The following is a 12,976-nucleotide window of genomic DNA, read 5'->3' on the forward strand; positions in this document are numbered from 1 at the left end:
AGAGTCTGAGGCTCAGGTGCCACATTATTGCTATTCTTTAGATTTCTTCGATCATCTGTATAAACAGTCAGGACATCCGGAAAAATAAGACATTTTATTTCTTCTTTTCCAATCTGTATGCCTCTGATTTCTTTCTCATGCCTCATTGCATTGTCTAGGACTTTAAGTATGATGTTGATTAGGAGTTATGAGAGTGAAAATCTTTGCCCTGTTCCTGATCTTAGGGAAAAAGTATTCCATCTTTCACCATTAACTATTAGGGATTTGTTTTATTTGGGTTTGGTTTGTGGTATGATTGATGCGTAAAAAGCTGTGCGTATTTCCAGTATACAAAGGTATAAAGATAGTATAGACTTTACATAGATGCCCTTTATCAAGCTGAGTAATCTCCTTTCTATCCTTAGTTGGTTTAGAGGTTTTCATCAGAAATGGATACTGAATTGTGTCAAATGCTTTTTCTGCATTAATTGATATTGTCATGTGATTTTCTTTTTTTAGACTGTTAATATAGTTTATTCCATTGTTTGATTTTTTTCAAATATTAAGCCAGCCTTGCATTCCCATGAAAAACCCAAACTGGACATGATGTATTATTATTTTTATATATTGCCCAGACACTACATACATTTCTTTTTTCTTTTCAAAAAGTTTTAAATTTTGATTACTCGCCTCACAAACGTCAGGCTGATGAAGCATGTGAAATTAACAAGGCTTTATTTAGTCTCAGTAGCCATGAAAGAAAAGTGTTTCTGAATCAATTTGCAACATCATGATGCAAGACTTAATGCCGATTTGAAATGCCCAAGGGGAAGAAAGCCGCAGCATGGAAGGATTTTGACTGACTGTGGAAACCCACACTCTAGAAGATCCCTTTGAAGAAAAGGAGAAGGAAATTAATATTTTAGAGTACTTTTTTTAAATGAGGGGTCCTTGTTTTTTTAAAAATTATCTTAAGATAATTTCAAGCTTACAGAAAAATTGCCAGATCTGTACAAAGAACTCCCCCACCCGCCGCTCGTTGATATTTCACAGGATTTGTAGAGCATCTTTACTGCTTCTATAATAGCATCTGTAACCACCGCTAATAGTTAATTCCCTAACTGCACTTGTATTACATGCCAGGCATTGTGTTTGCCACTTAGCTCACTTAATGTTCACGATCACCTGCCAGGCTGTCCATTATCACCCCTGTGTCATAGGTGATGCTGTTGAGGCTTAGAAAAGTTCCAGGAAAACACCCCTAGGGTTTTATCAGCCAAGGAGAGGTTTCAGATCTAGACCCAACTCCACAGCCTGTGCCTGTTCCAATATCCATACCATAGGCACCATTCTAACTTCGGGGACTTAAAAGTACACAGGACTAACCTCCACTTGGTGGGTCTGAACCCTTCCCTCATCCCATGTTTTCTATTTCAGGACCCCTCTTCTTGCTGAATGCTGAGGAGATCTCAGATGAAATAGGGAGTATGTGGAGAACGATATATAAATTGACCAAGACCCTAGCTGATGTCCCTGCACCCAGACGGTTAGCCGAGAATGTGAAAGTCAAGATTGATAAATTCAAACAGCACATCCCTATCCTCAGCATCTCCTGCAATCCAGGAATGAAGGAGCGGCACTGGCAACAGGTCCCTGTCACCCCCTACCCAGCCCAATCCATACCCAACCTATACGTAGTCCTGGTAGCCCTTTGGAAGACAGGAACCAATACTGGGTCAAGCTTCTCCTTTCTGAATGGGAGATTCCACTTGAGGCTAAAGGGGGAAGTAATGGGAAGAGGAAGGGAACAGGCAGAAGTGCCTGCCTCTTCACGTGAACAGGTTGACCCTTTCCTTTGGGGACCCTGTTGCTGATGGTTAAGCATGCTCCAGCCAGTGACCACAAAGTCTTTCCTTATCTGCCTTCCTCAGCAAACGGCTGCTTGGGGTCCTAAAGGGCGATAAGGGCACTGAATTACAGTGGGAGGGACCTTGATTTGTCCTTTGACCTAGGACAGACAAAAGAGAGAGCCACACCTTTTCTGGGGGCCTCCTGAGGGTGCCAGATGGTTTCTGCTGGGGCTGACTCTACTGTAGAGCCTCAGTGTCCAACAGGCTATGTTCAGAAGTAACATTTCACTCTTCTTTCAGCCCTTTGAGTCTATAAATGGGAATAATAAATATTCTCCCTAAAAATAGTTGGGACTTTTATAAGCAACCAAGTGTGAGGGTGATAAGTGCGGTGTGAACACTAAGCAGAAAAAAGAAAACGCGCTGTGTTTCTAAAATAATCACCACGTTCAAGGGCTAGCCATGGCCTTGAAACGTCCTCTACTGAGAAGTTGCTCTGTGTGGAGGTGGAGATGAGACTGGCTCTCCGTAGGCAGTTTTCTCTCTGATTTGGCCTGGAATTCCTCTCTGGGAGCCACGCACATGACTGAGGTCGTCATTGGGAAGGACCCACGCTGACAGCACACCCATTACCTTTCAGAGAATGAAGTCTGAGCTAGGAGCGTTTTGATCTCTCTGGGAATACAGAGATCTTGATACGTGAGAGATTCTGAAGTTTTCTGTTAAAGGGAACTGCTTTTAATTTCCCAGGAAGTCTTGAAATGCATCACCTAAGCAAAGGGTGTAATGGAGGACAAGGGAGGGTTCATCTGAGCAGACTTCTGGTCGTGCCTTGCCCCAGCGGAAGTGCTCCCACTTAAAGGTGCTCCTAGGGTGCCTCTCCCCGTGAACCTAGCCCAACTAGAACTTTGACCCATTTGGAGGGCTGGGGAGATTGGATAGACAAGTTGCCTTTGGTAATGCTGGGTTCTCTCCATGAGATGACACTACAGAAAGTGCCCTCATCAGTGGCACATTTAAACAACCATCCCAGGAAACTCCTCGGCCTGGTGCTTTCCCTGTAATGATGCTCTTCTCACATGTGGGCACGTTTAAAAATCTGAAGCATTCCTAGACATTCATAATTCTCATTTATAGATCACTTAGTTGAACAGATTGGAAAAACTCGAGAATTAAAAAAGCAGTAACAGTAATAGCTCAAACATACTGAACACCAACAATGAACTAGGTTCTGTGTGATATACTTTGTGTGGATTCCCTCATTTTATCCTCCCAACAGCCCTTTGAAGCAGGAACTATCGTTGTCTGATTTCACAGATTTTAAGAAAACTGAGGCTTAGAGAGAATAAGTAAATTATCACAAAGCTAGTAAGTGGTGAGAGAGGGAATTGCAATCTAGGTCTGTTTGACTGGGGGAAATGGAGCAAGAGATCTCAGGTTAAAGGGATTAGTAAACTGTAGATAAGAGCAGAGTATTGGACCCAGGGTGGAGGCTCCTGAGTAATGAGCCCCTAAAGTGGAAACCCAAGGGCCTGAACAATTAAAAGTGAGCTCAGAAAGGAGAGAGATCACCAAATACACACAGAGCCCTTCCTGCCTGCACTGTAGGTCAAACCACACACCATCCCACTGATAGCCACCAGCCTGGGGAAGCCATTCTCCGCCCTCATGCCTAACTCAGGAGATCTATATGCACCAATTCTAACTGTGGCAGGGGACTGTGAAGGTTAAACCACCTCTAGTTCTTAAGGCTACAGGATCTTCCGGGGACATGGGGTGTGGGGCAGCTGTGCTGTGGTTTCTGATCATTTCCCAGAACTTAAGCAGGAAGGGCTAGTCCCTTGAGTTAGGGCACAAATTTCAGCAAAGTGGTTGTTACTGTGGTTTAAAACAAGATGAACAGGGTGACATTTGACCTTAAGAGGAAACCACACTGATGTGTACCAAGGCTGGCTCTCTAGGACAGTGCTGCCCAATGGAAATGATAGGAACCATATGTCTAATTTTAGAGTTTCTTGTAGCCGCATTAAAAAAAAAAAAGGCACAAACAGGTGAAATAAATTTTATGAATATATTTCCTTTAACCAAACATATTCAAAATATTATTATTCAATAGGTAATCAATATAAAAATGTTAATGTGTTCTCCCACATATTTCATACTAAGTCCTTGAAATGTGGTATGCTTTTACACTTAGAGCACATCTCAGTTTGGGCTAATCACATTTCAAGTTCTCAATAGCCACAAGAAGCTGATGGCTCCATATTGGACAGGGCAGCTGTAGGCTTTTAGAATTAGAAAAACAGATGCTTTGTTAGTCTCCGTAATTAACAAAAGGAATTTTTTAAAAACTACTAATTTCTGAGTCTTTCCTATGGGCCAAGTATTATGCCTAGTGCTTCACATAGTTAATGTCATTTAAGTCTAGAGAGAGCACTTTCAAGTATTAGAGAATAAATCAAAGTCCAGGGTCACCAGGAACAGTTGTGCAGGTTGTGCACTCCGCAACTCGGGGAAATGTGGTTTTTGTGAACTACACTGTGAATTGTACTTTTTAGAGTTATGCAGTGTATAACTTTCAGAACTGTACATAGACAACCTGAGAGACTCACTAGATGTGATGGAGAAGAGCTTAATTTTAGGCAGAACTGGGTCCAAGTTACAATTCTGCCATTTATTAGCTGGACAAGATACTTATTTTGTCTCTGTGTCCTTATATGTAAACAGGAATAATAATACATTTGTATCTTCCTCAACATATTGAGGGAATGAAATAAGTGCATAAAGGTCTTAAAACACTGCCTACTTCCTAGTAAGCCCTCAATAAATGTTAATTACTTCTATGATTTTTATCATCTTGGTGGTCCTCCAGGTGTCCTCAGGACCCGATTGATAAGCCATTTGAATTAGCTGGTTCGCGCATGCTTTCACTCCATAAACACTTACTGATTCTTACTAAATGCCAGGCCTCAGGGACACATGGCTAAATGAGATAGAACAGGACCCAGCTCTCATATTCCTTCCCCCTCTGACATCCTGTAATCCTCCTGGGACTGGACAGAGACAGGTGGGCAGCAGGTGAGGTTTCTCCTAGAGCCTCATTATCCTTCAGGACCTCCTACTCTTGAGCACATGGAACCCTCATCCAGATCTCTCAGTCCTTGAGAAAAGTGTTCAAAGCCGTTAGGTGACTTCATATGAGACCTCCTTCCGGGATATTTTCAGTTAAAATACATGCACGAGGCAGTATTTACACCATAGGAATGGGCACAACGAGTGCTAACCATTCCAGCAAGTTAGCATGCTGAGGTGGAAAGGAAGATATTTGGGCAGAGGGGGTTTCTTCTTCCTTCCAAGCTTCCTCAGATTGTAGAATTGGGGGGGTCTGCCTGTCCCATATGCTCATAACATCCTCCTTTTACTCAGCAAACACTTACTGCAGCTTTTGTCATAGACCAGGCTTTGCACTTTGCTCTGGGAGCACAGAAACAAACCAGGATCCAGTTTCACCCCCCTGGGTACTCACAAGTTGGCACTAGGCAAGTGTTGATAGGCAGTGATCCCCAGTAAGCCAGATAAATTCAGTGTGGGCCCTAGGCTGCCTCCCACTTTTTTTAGACCTACACCATCCAGTTCAATAGCTACTAGCTCTGTACAGCTATTTAAATTAAAGGTAGGTAAAACTAAATAAAAGTTAAAAATCAGTTCCTCAGTCACAGTGGCCACATTTCCAGGGCTCAATGGCTAAATTTGACTGGCAGCTATTATAAGGCACTGTGGGGATAGAACACGTCTCTCATCATGGAAAATCTACTGGCCAGTGCTACTACCTTGGACAACACGCATTTGTTTTCCTCTCTTTTCTGCAGATCAGTGAGATTGTCGGCTGTGAAATAAAGCCCACAGAAACAACTTGCCTCTTGAATATGCTGGAATACGGGTTCGGCAAATTTGTTGACAAGTAAGACTCCTCCTCCCCCCTTCAGGAAGCTTTTCAGTCCAAGTATCTGAATCCCCACAAGATATGACTGGCCTCCTACTGGTCTGTTTTTCTCCTTCTGGTTCAGGGTGACTTAAGTTCCTGGTGAAACTCACTTTCAGTTGCTGAGTGGATGACAGATTGTAACTAGACAATTGTCAGATTTTATTTCAAAGGGGGAAAAAAAAAAGTTCTTGGAAACTGAGCTCCAAGCCCTGGTCTGAGTGACTTCAGGTAAAATCATTCCACCTTCCTGGGCTTCAGTTTCCTCTTTTAAACAAACAGAGTGGCTCTCTGAGCCCTTAGGCATCTGAAAAACACAGTCAAATGATAGAATTCTTCACTTGCTTTCTTCTTTTCTCTGAATGCCCCTGTATGCAGGAGTCTGTATGCAGGAATTGGTGCTATTTGAATTGCTATTTTCAGGACCAGATATTCTGAGGACTCTGATAGTTTGTCTGCACCTTTTTGGGGGCAGAAGATGGGAGGTGCTGTATTACGTGGACTACAATCCCTCTTAGACAGTGGGGTTCAGGTTTAACTCGACACACAACTTCTCTGGGCATGTCCCCAGACCAGCTACATCAGCATCCCATGGGAACGTGTTAGAAATGCACGTTCTCAGGCCCCATCCCAGTCTACTGAATGAGAAATTCTGGGTATGGACCCTGCAATCTGTGTTTTAACCAGTGTTTCAGGTCAGCACCTTCCAGTGTGGGAGCCACCAGTCACATATCCTGCTGAGCCCTTGAAATGAAACTGTTCTGAATTAGAGGTGCTGGCAGTATAAATAGGAGCTGGATTTCAAAGGCTTATTAAGGAAAAAAGCAAAATAATAAGTTTTAATATTGATTGCATGTTGAAATGGTAATATTTTGGATATACTGAGTTAACTTATTAAAATTAATTTCCCCTGTTTCTCTTTACTTCTTTTTTAAGATTTTATTTATTTATTTGACAGACAGAGATCACAAGTAGGCAGAGAGGCAGGGGGAGAGAGAGAGGGAGAAGCAGGCTCCGTGCTGAGCAGAGAGCCCAATGTGGGGCTCAATCCCAGGACCCTGGGATCATGACCTGAGCCGAAGGCAGAGACTTTAACCCACTGAGCCACCCAGGTGCCCCTCTTTTTACTTTTTAAAAATATGGCTTCTGGAAACTTTAAAGTGGGGTACTCACCTTTGATCTCAAATGGGCAGCACTGCTCTAGGTGATTCTGATGCATGCCATCTCCCCTTCTCCATTCCCATGGGAATGATGGGTCTAATCTAATGTGCTCCCAAGACCCCAAATCTCTCTGCCGCCTGAATGCTCTGATGGTCTCCAACCCCTACCCCACCCCCATACCACCATCACAGGCTGTCTTTGAGGAGCAACCTGGAGACAGGTGCCTTTCTACCAGGTGTGAGTTATTTCATTAAAAGGCCACGTTTTCCCCCTTGAAGATGTTTCTAAGTGATACCAGCTATATGCTGGACTAAGAATTTAATAAACATTCACCAATCCCTCACTCTAACCCAAGGTTGTAGCTACTATTATCACCCTGTTTTACAGATGAGGAAATAAGTTGATCCGAGTTGTTAGGTAACTAGCCAGAGGTCACAGAGGTAACTGAAAGAACCAAGACCTAACCCCAGACTGGCTGACTCTAGAGCCGTGTTGTACCACCTAAAGAACAAACCCATCTAAGGAGACGAAAAAAACAAGTAAACACCCAGCAACTGCGCCACTTTCCATGCCAGTGGACTCAACAATGACAAACCCAAATGTGGCAGCACCTTGGCCAAGTTGTTTACCTCTCTGTATCTCAGTCTCCTTATCTGGTAAAGTGGGAAGAAGACTAGTAGCTGGGTGATTCGAGTTACGGTGGGGATTAGGAGACAAGGCATGTAACCTGCACTGAGTTGACATCGAAGTTCCCAGCCACTACCTGTGAGTGAGCTGGGACGTCCCCCAACACCCCCATCCCACAGTTAATGCAGCGTCATCACCTGTGGCACAGAGTTCACCAGCTTCTTTAGCCCCTGTGTAAGGTAAACTCTTGATGGGCTTCGAGAACCCCCAAACCCATTAATCCTTCCCCTGTGCAATTATTTGCAAAATTATAAGTCCTAAAGCATGTTCCAAACATTTTACTTAATTATACTGACAATCCCGGGTGTATGCCGATGGGGGGACCTAAGGACTGTCAGGTGACTTGGGCACAGCCACGCAGCCAGCCTCCTTGTCTCACACCCACCTGGGTTGGCACCTGCTTCTATTAATTATTTCCTACATGCACACTCATTGTGGTCATCTCCCAAGAAGGCCACATTTAGGATGCTGACCCTGCTGCGGAGGTCTTGATTAGTCATGCTTTGGAATATGCCTCCTCCCCTGCCATGAATGAGGCTGGGTTCTCAGCTCTGTTTAGTTGGTCCTATTTGGTTGACCACATTTGAATAATTCTCTTGCTCCTTCTGACAAGGAGAGGAGAAAAGGTACATTGTGGGGGAGGAAGAAACACTGGATTAGAAGCCAGAGGAACTGGTGTCTAGACCTGGTTCTGGCACTCCCCAGATGCATATGTGGCTCTGGGCACATCACTTGCTTCATCTGGGCTTCAGTTTCCTGGAAAGAAGAGATTGTTTCTTCTGCAGTCGGGTTTGCAATGGAAGACAAGTGCTGAGACAGAGAGACTAACCCCTCCTTCTCCTTCCAAGTACTTGGCTTCTGGGTTCTTCCCAATTCCCAGGTCACACCTGAGTTTAGGACCCATCTCCCCGTGTGGAAGCATGAAGAAAGAAACTTGTCTTCCCTCTTTCTGTGGTACAGAAAGTCTATAGATGTGGACCCAGCATATCAGGAAAATTGCAGTGGTTTTTTAAAAAGGTGGGGACAGGGGTACGTGGGTGGCTCTTTTGGTAGAACATGCGACTTGATCTTGGGGTTGTGAGTTCAAGCCCCACGTTGAGTGTAGAGATTATGTAAGAAAAAAAATAATTAGGGCAAGAAGTAGAGCAAAGCCATCGTGTAGGTTAACAGAAGTTCTAAGATTCAAACAGGAAGTCAGAATAATAATTCTGGAGTAAGGAGGAAATGCAAATGAGGGAAAAGGAGGTCTTGTTTTAATGGCTTTAAAGGAGTAGTTTTCAACTGGGGACACCTCTCCACCACCCACAACTAGGAGACATTTGACAATATTTGGAGACATTTTTGGTTGCCACAACTGACAAGAGGTGGGAACAGAGGCAGTCTGCTACTGGTGTCTCCTTTGAGTAGAGCCCAGGGATGCTGCTAAACGTCGTGCAATGGATAAGACAGCCCCCTCTCCAACCCTATATTCATTTATTAGGGCTGCTATAATAAATGCCATAGGCTGTGTGGCTTAAACAACAGAAACTTATTTTCTCCTAGTTCTGAAGACAGAAAGTTCAAGGCGTTGGCAGAATTGTTTTCTTCTGAGACCTCTCTTTTTGGTTTGCAAAAGGCTGCCTTTTTCCTGTATCCTTGCATGGTCTTCCCTCTGCCTATGTCTATCTTAATCTCCCCTTCTTCTTTTTTTTTTAAGATTTTTATTTATTTATTTGACAGACAGAGATCACAGGTAGGCAGAGAGGCAGGCAGGGAGATTGGAGGAAGCAGGCTCCCCACTGAGTAGAGAGCCCAATGCGAGCTTGATCCTAGGACCTTGGGATCATGACCTGACCTGAAGGCAGAGACTAGCCCACTGAGCCACCCAGGCGCCTCTTAATTTCCCCTTCTTGTAAGGACACAAGTCATATTGGATCAGGAGCCACCCTAATGACCTCATTTTAACTGAACTACCTCTTTTTTAAAATTTTAATTTCAATGTGATGAGTACCAGGTGCTATACGCAACTGATAAGTCTTTGAATGCTCCTTCTGAAATGAACGATGTACTCTATGTTGGCTAATTGAACTTAAATAAATTTTATAAAATAAAAAAATTTTAATTCCGTTATAGTTAACATATTAGTTTCAGGTGTACAATATAGTGATCAACAACTCTATTTGTTACTCAGTAACTGAACTACCTCATTAAAGACACTATCTCAAATAGGGAACCTCGCATTCTAGGATACTGGGGTTTAGGACTTAAACACATAATTTCAGGGGGGACAGTTCAGCCCATAATATAGCCCACAGGCTGCTAGTGCTGAGGGTAAGAAACCCTGCAAAACATCAGAGCTAGCTGGCGCATCTTAGAGTTGGATAGTAAACATTTTCGTAAAATTAAGGGCCTTTTAAATTTGTCTTCAGGGTGAACCGCAGTTCCTCCTTTGCCGTGTTTTAACTGCCCTCCTCCTGTTGATGTTGCTGTTGCTGTGTTCTCTTTAGACTGGAGCCCATTGGTGCAGCCGCCAGTAAGGAATACTCTCTGGAGAAAAACTTGGAGAAAATGAAGTCAGACTGGGTTAACATGACATTCAACTTCATGAAGTACAGAGACACTGTGAGTGTCAGTTCCACCACCCAGCCCCCGACAGCAGCCCATTTATTATAGCTCACCCAGAGTAGTCATTCAGAATTGCAGCAGAGCTCAGGAAGAAAGGATCCCTAACATCTTTTTTTAAAATTTATTTTTATTGAGCTATAATTGACATGCAACATTGTATAAGTTGAAGGTGTACAAGTGTTGATTTGATACATTTATGTATTGCAATATGATCACCACCCTAGTGTTAGTGAACAGCTCTGTGATGTCACATAATTATCATTTCTTTTTTGTGGTGGAAACAATTAAGATCAGTCTCTTAGCAACTTTGGAGTTTTTAATGCGGTCTTGTCTGTAATCACTATCCTGTGCATTAGATTGTTTCCTCCCATCTGCCTTCATGTGCCAGTCATTCTTCCTTCCAGGCCCCACAGGAAGGGTGCATTTTGTAAATGAGAAAGGGCTTTTCATTCAGAGCAACAAGCTTTCTCAGTGCAAAGGAACTGAATGAGACTGTTGAATTAGCACCTCCCAGGGAGGGCTTACCCACCACTGTCCTTCAGGAACATCCTGGTCAACAACGCTTAAAGCATCTCAAAACAATGTATTTCTTTTCAGGCTTCCCTGTTTTTTCTAACGTGCAGTGCAGGTTGAGAATCTCCCTGTCCTCCAGGCTGCATGTTATCTTTTTGTGACTTCTCCACTGTTTTACTTCGAACGGTCACGTCGCCTCGATTTTGTGTGGATAAGAACTATAGCTGAGCCAATGCAAGGGAAAAGAACTGGGGTCTTTCTCAGCAAGACCAGGCACCTGAGGGTGTCAGCAACAACGTGGTGCTGCACCCCCTGATGGGATTAGATACTGCTGGAGGCTGTTGGGCTGGGTCGAGGGGTTGAGCTAGGGAACCTGGGAACAGCTCAGTTGCAGTGGGCCCATCTTAAAAGAGGTTTTGAGTGATGCAGCTAATAGGCAAAGCTTGACAGGCAAAAGGGACTCGCAGTATCATTTTATTAAAAGCTAGACACACCTTCAAGTGCAGAGCTATTGGTAGAAACTACTGGTAGGTAGATGAGAGAATATATCCTAGCCCCAATTTAACCATCCAGATGTAGGCTTCAAGGAAGTGAAAACAGAGCCAGAGAGGCCAGACCTGCCAGAAGAGGGGCAGACTCCTCTCAGCTTGGCTCACCAAGGTGGCCCAGGAAAAAGAGTGGCATTCATTCGTAGGAGCTGACCCTCACGGTGATGAAGTCCCAGAACCTAAGTCAGGTTCGGTGGGGTGAGGAGGTTCGGAGCCGATGACTAAAGAAAGTATTCTTAAGACATCATTGGTGCAAAATGGTGGTTTATGGGCATGAGCAGTGAAGGTATCCTAGGTCCATTTGCCCTGTTTCCTGCAGAGATCTAACTGATAGATCCCACTGAGGCCATGCAGTGTTACAGGAGCTCAGTCCTTTCCTAAGTTTTGCAATCCAAATTATTTCCAGTGGGTTAAAAGGCACCCCAAGGTAGAGTCCTTGGGAACTGAGGAAGCCTACTGAGGCCATGCTTCCAGAAAAGTAAAGAAGGTCCATTACCAAATCCCCCCTGACTCCTGGGTAGCGTCCCACGCAGGATATGTCAGAGGTTCCTGTGTGTCAAAAGCGACCAGAGGCGTCCCTCAAGATATCGCTATTGATCACCATCCTGCCTTCCCTGGGAGGACATTCCTGCCATAAAAGGCCCTGGAGGGGTGCCGGCGTCCCTCCACTTCCCCATTGCATCCTAGGCTGCTGATGGGTGCCTGGTGAATGGACCAAAATGCTGTGCCATGCCATGCTCATTGTCTGTCCTGAAGACTGGATAGTGTTTTGCCATTTAACCCATGGAAATACTAGAAAAGTTTGGCAATTACCCAATTTCATAGCTTTAAGTGGTTTGCAGACGACACTGACGAGAAACAGTAAAGACTGAAATCCATCATGGTCTAAGCGACATTCCAGCACATGTGGTCCTTACAGCCAACTTCCCTAGGAAACGGTCCCCGGTTGCGTTTTAATTCAATCGGGTACTGGTTTTGGCCGGCTCCCAGTGGAGGTCTCGCGGCCAGAAGTGGCTAGACCAGGATGTGGAGGGGATCACATTAGATCAATCAGGAGGAAACCTCACACGGGAGTCTTGAGATTGGCAGCCGTCCTGGTGACTTAGGTGGCTGTCCCGTGCCCAAGAGAGACAACTTTCTATAAGAACAGGAATAAAGAGAGGCCATCAAGTTTCTGGGTCTTATTGCCATTCCGGCCAGGGTACTAGATTACAGCCAAAAGGCAGACGTTCTCCTCCCCGTAGAGTAGCCATGGGCTAGAGGATTACAGCCTGAGCAATTGACATGCAAGTGTTCCAATAAGACCATACTCCTTGAAAAGCCCTGGAACGAGCGTAAAGGAAAAGGAGAGAAAGTACTCACCAATTTTGCACCGAAGCTCAGAGTCCAAATGTAAAGACTCATGAATCTCCTGGCTGGCTCGCCAAAAATGATGAAGTTCTAGAACCTAAGTCAGGTTCGGTGGGGTGAGGTTCGGAGCTGACAACTAAAGAAAGAATTCTTAAGACATCTTTGGTGCAAAATGGTGGTTTATTAAAGCACAGGGACAGGACCCGTGGGCAGACGGAGATGCTGCTACTAAGGCTAGTCTGCTGGTATACCGCAGGAGGATAAACACTTTGAGCCTGGGCCCCAAGATATGGCCCTGCACC

The 12,976-nt window shown here is 44.4% G+C and overlaps 1 protein-coding gene across 1 annotated transcript in view; it reads left to right on the forward strand.

Moving 5' to 3' along the window:
- DNAH3 (dynein axonemal heavy chain 3) overlaps positions 1-12,976 on the forward strand; it is a 173,739-nt gene that overhangs the window by 51,522 nt on the left and 109,241 nt on the right. Inside the window, exons 18-20 of the mRNA XM_059415167.1 lie at positions 1,417-1,628; positions 5,699-5,790; positions 10,146-10,260. Of these exons, the coding sequence (XP_059271150.1) occupies positions 1,417-1,628; positions 5,699-5,790; positions 10,146-10,260 (419 nt within the window). The remainder of the gene's footprint in view (positions 1-1,416; positions 1,629-5,698; positions 5,791-10,145; positions 10,261-12,976) is intronic.

This window comes from Mustela nigripes, chromosome 11, assembly GCF_022355385.1.
Source record: "Mustela nigripes isolate SB6536 chromosome 11, MUSNIG.SB6536, whole genome shotgun sequence".
Lineage (NCBI taxonomy): Eukaryota > Metazoa > Chordata > Mammalia > Carnivora > Mustelidae > Mustela > Mustela nigripes.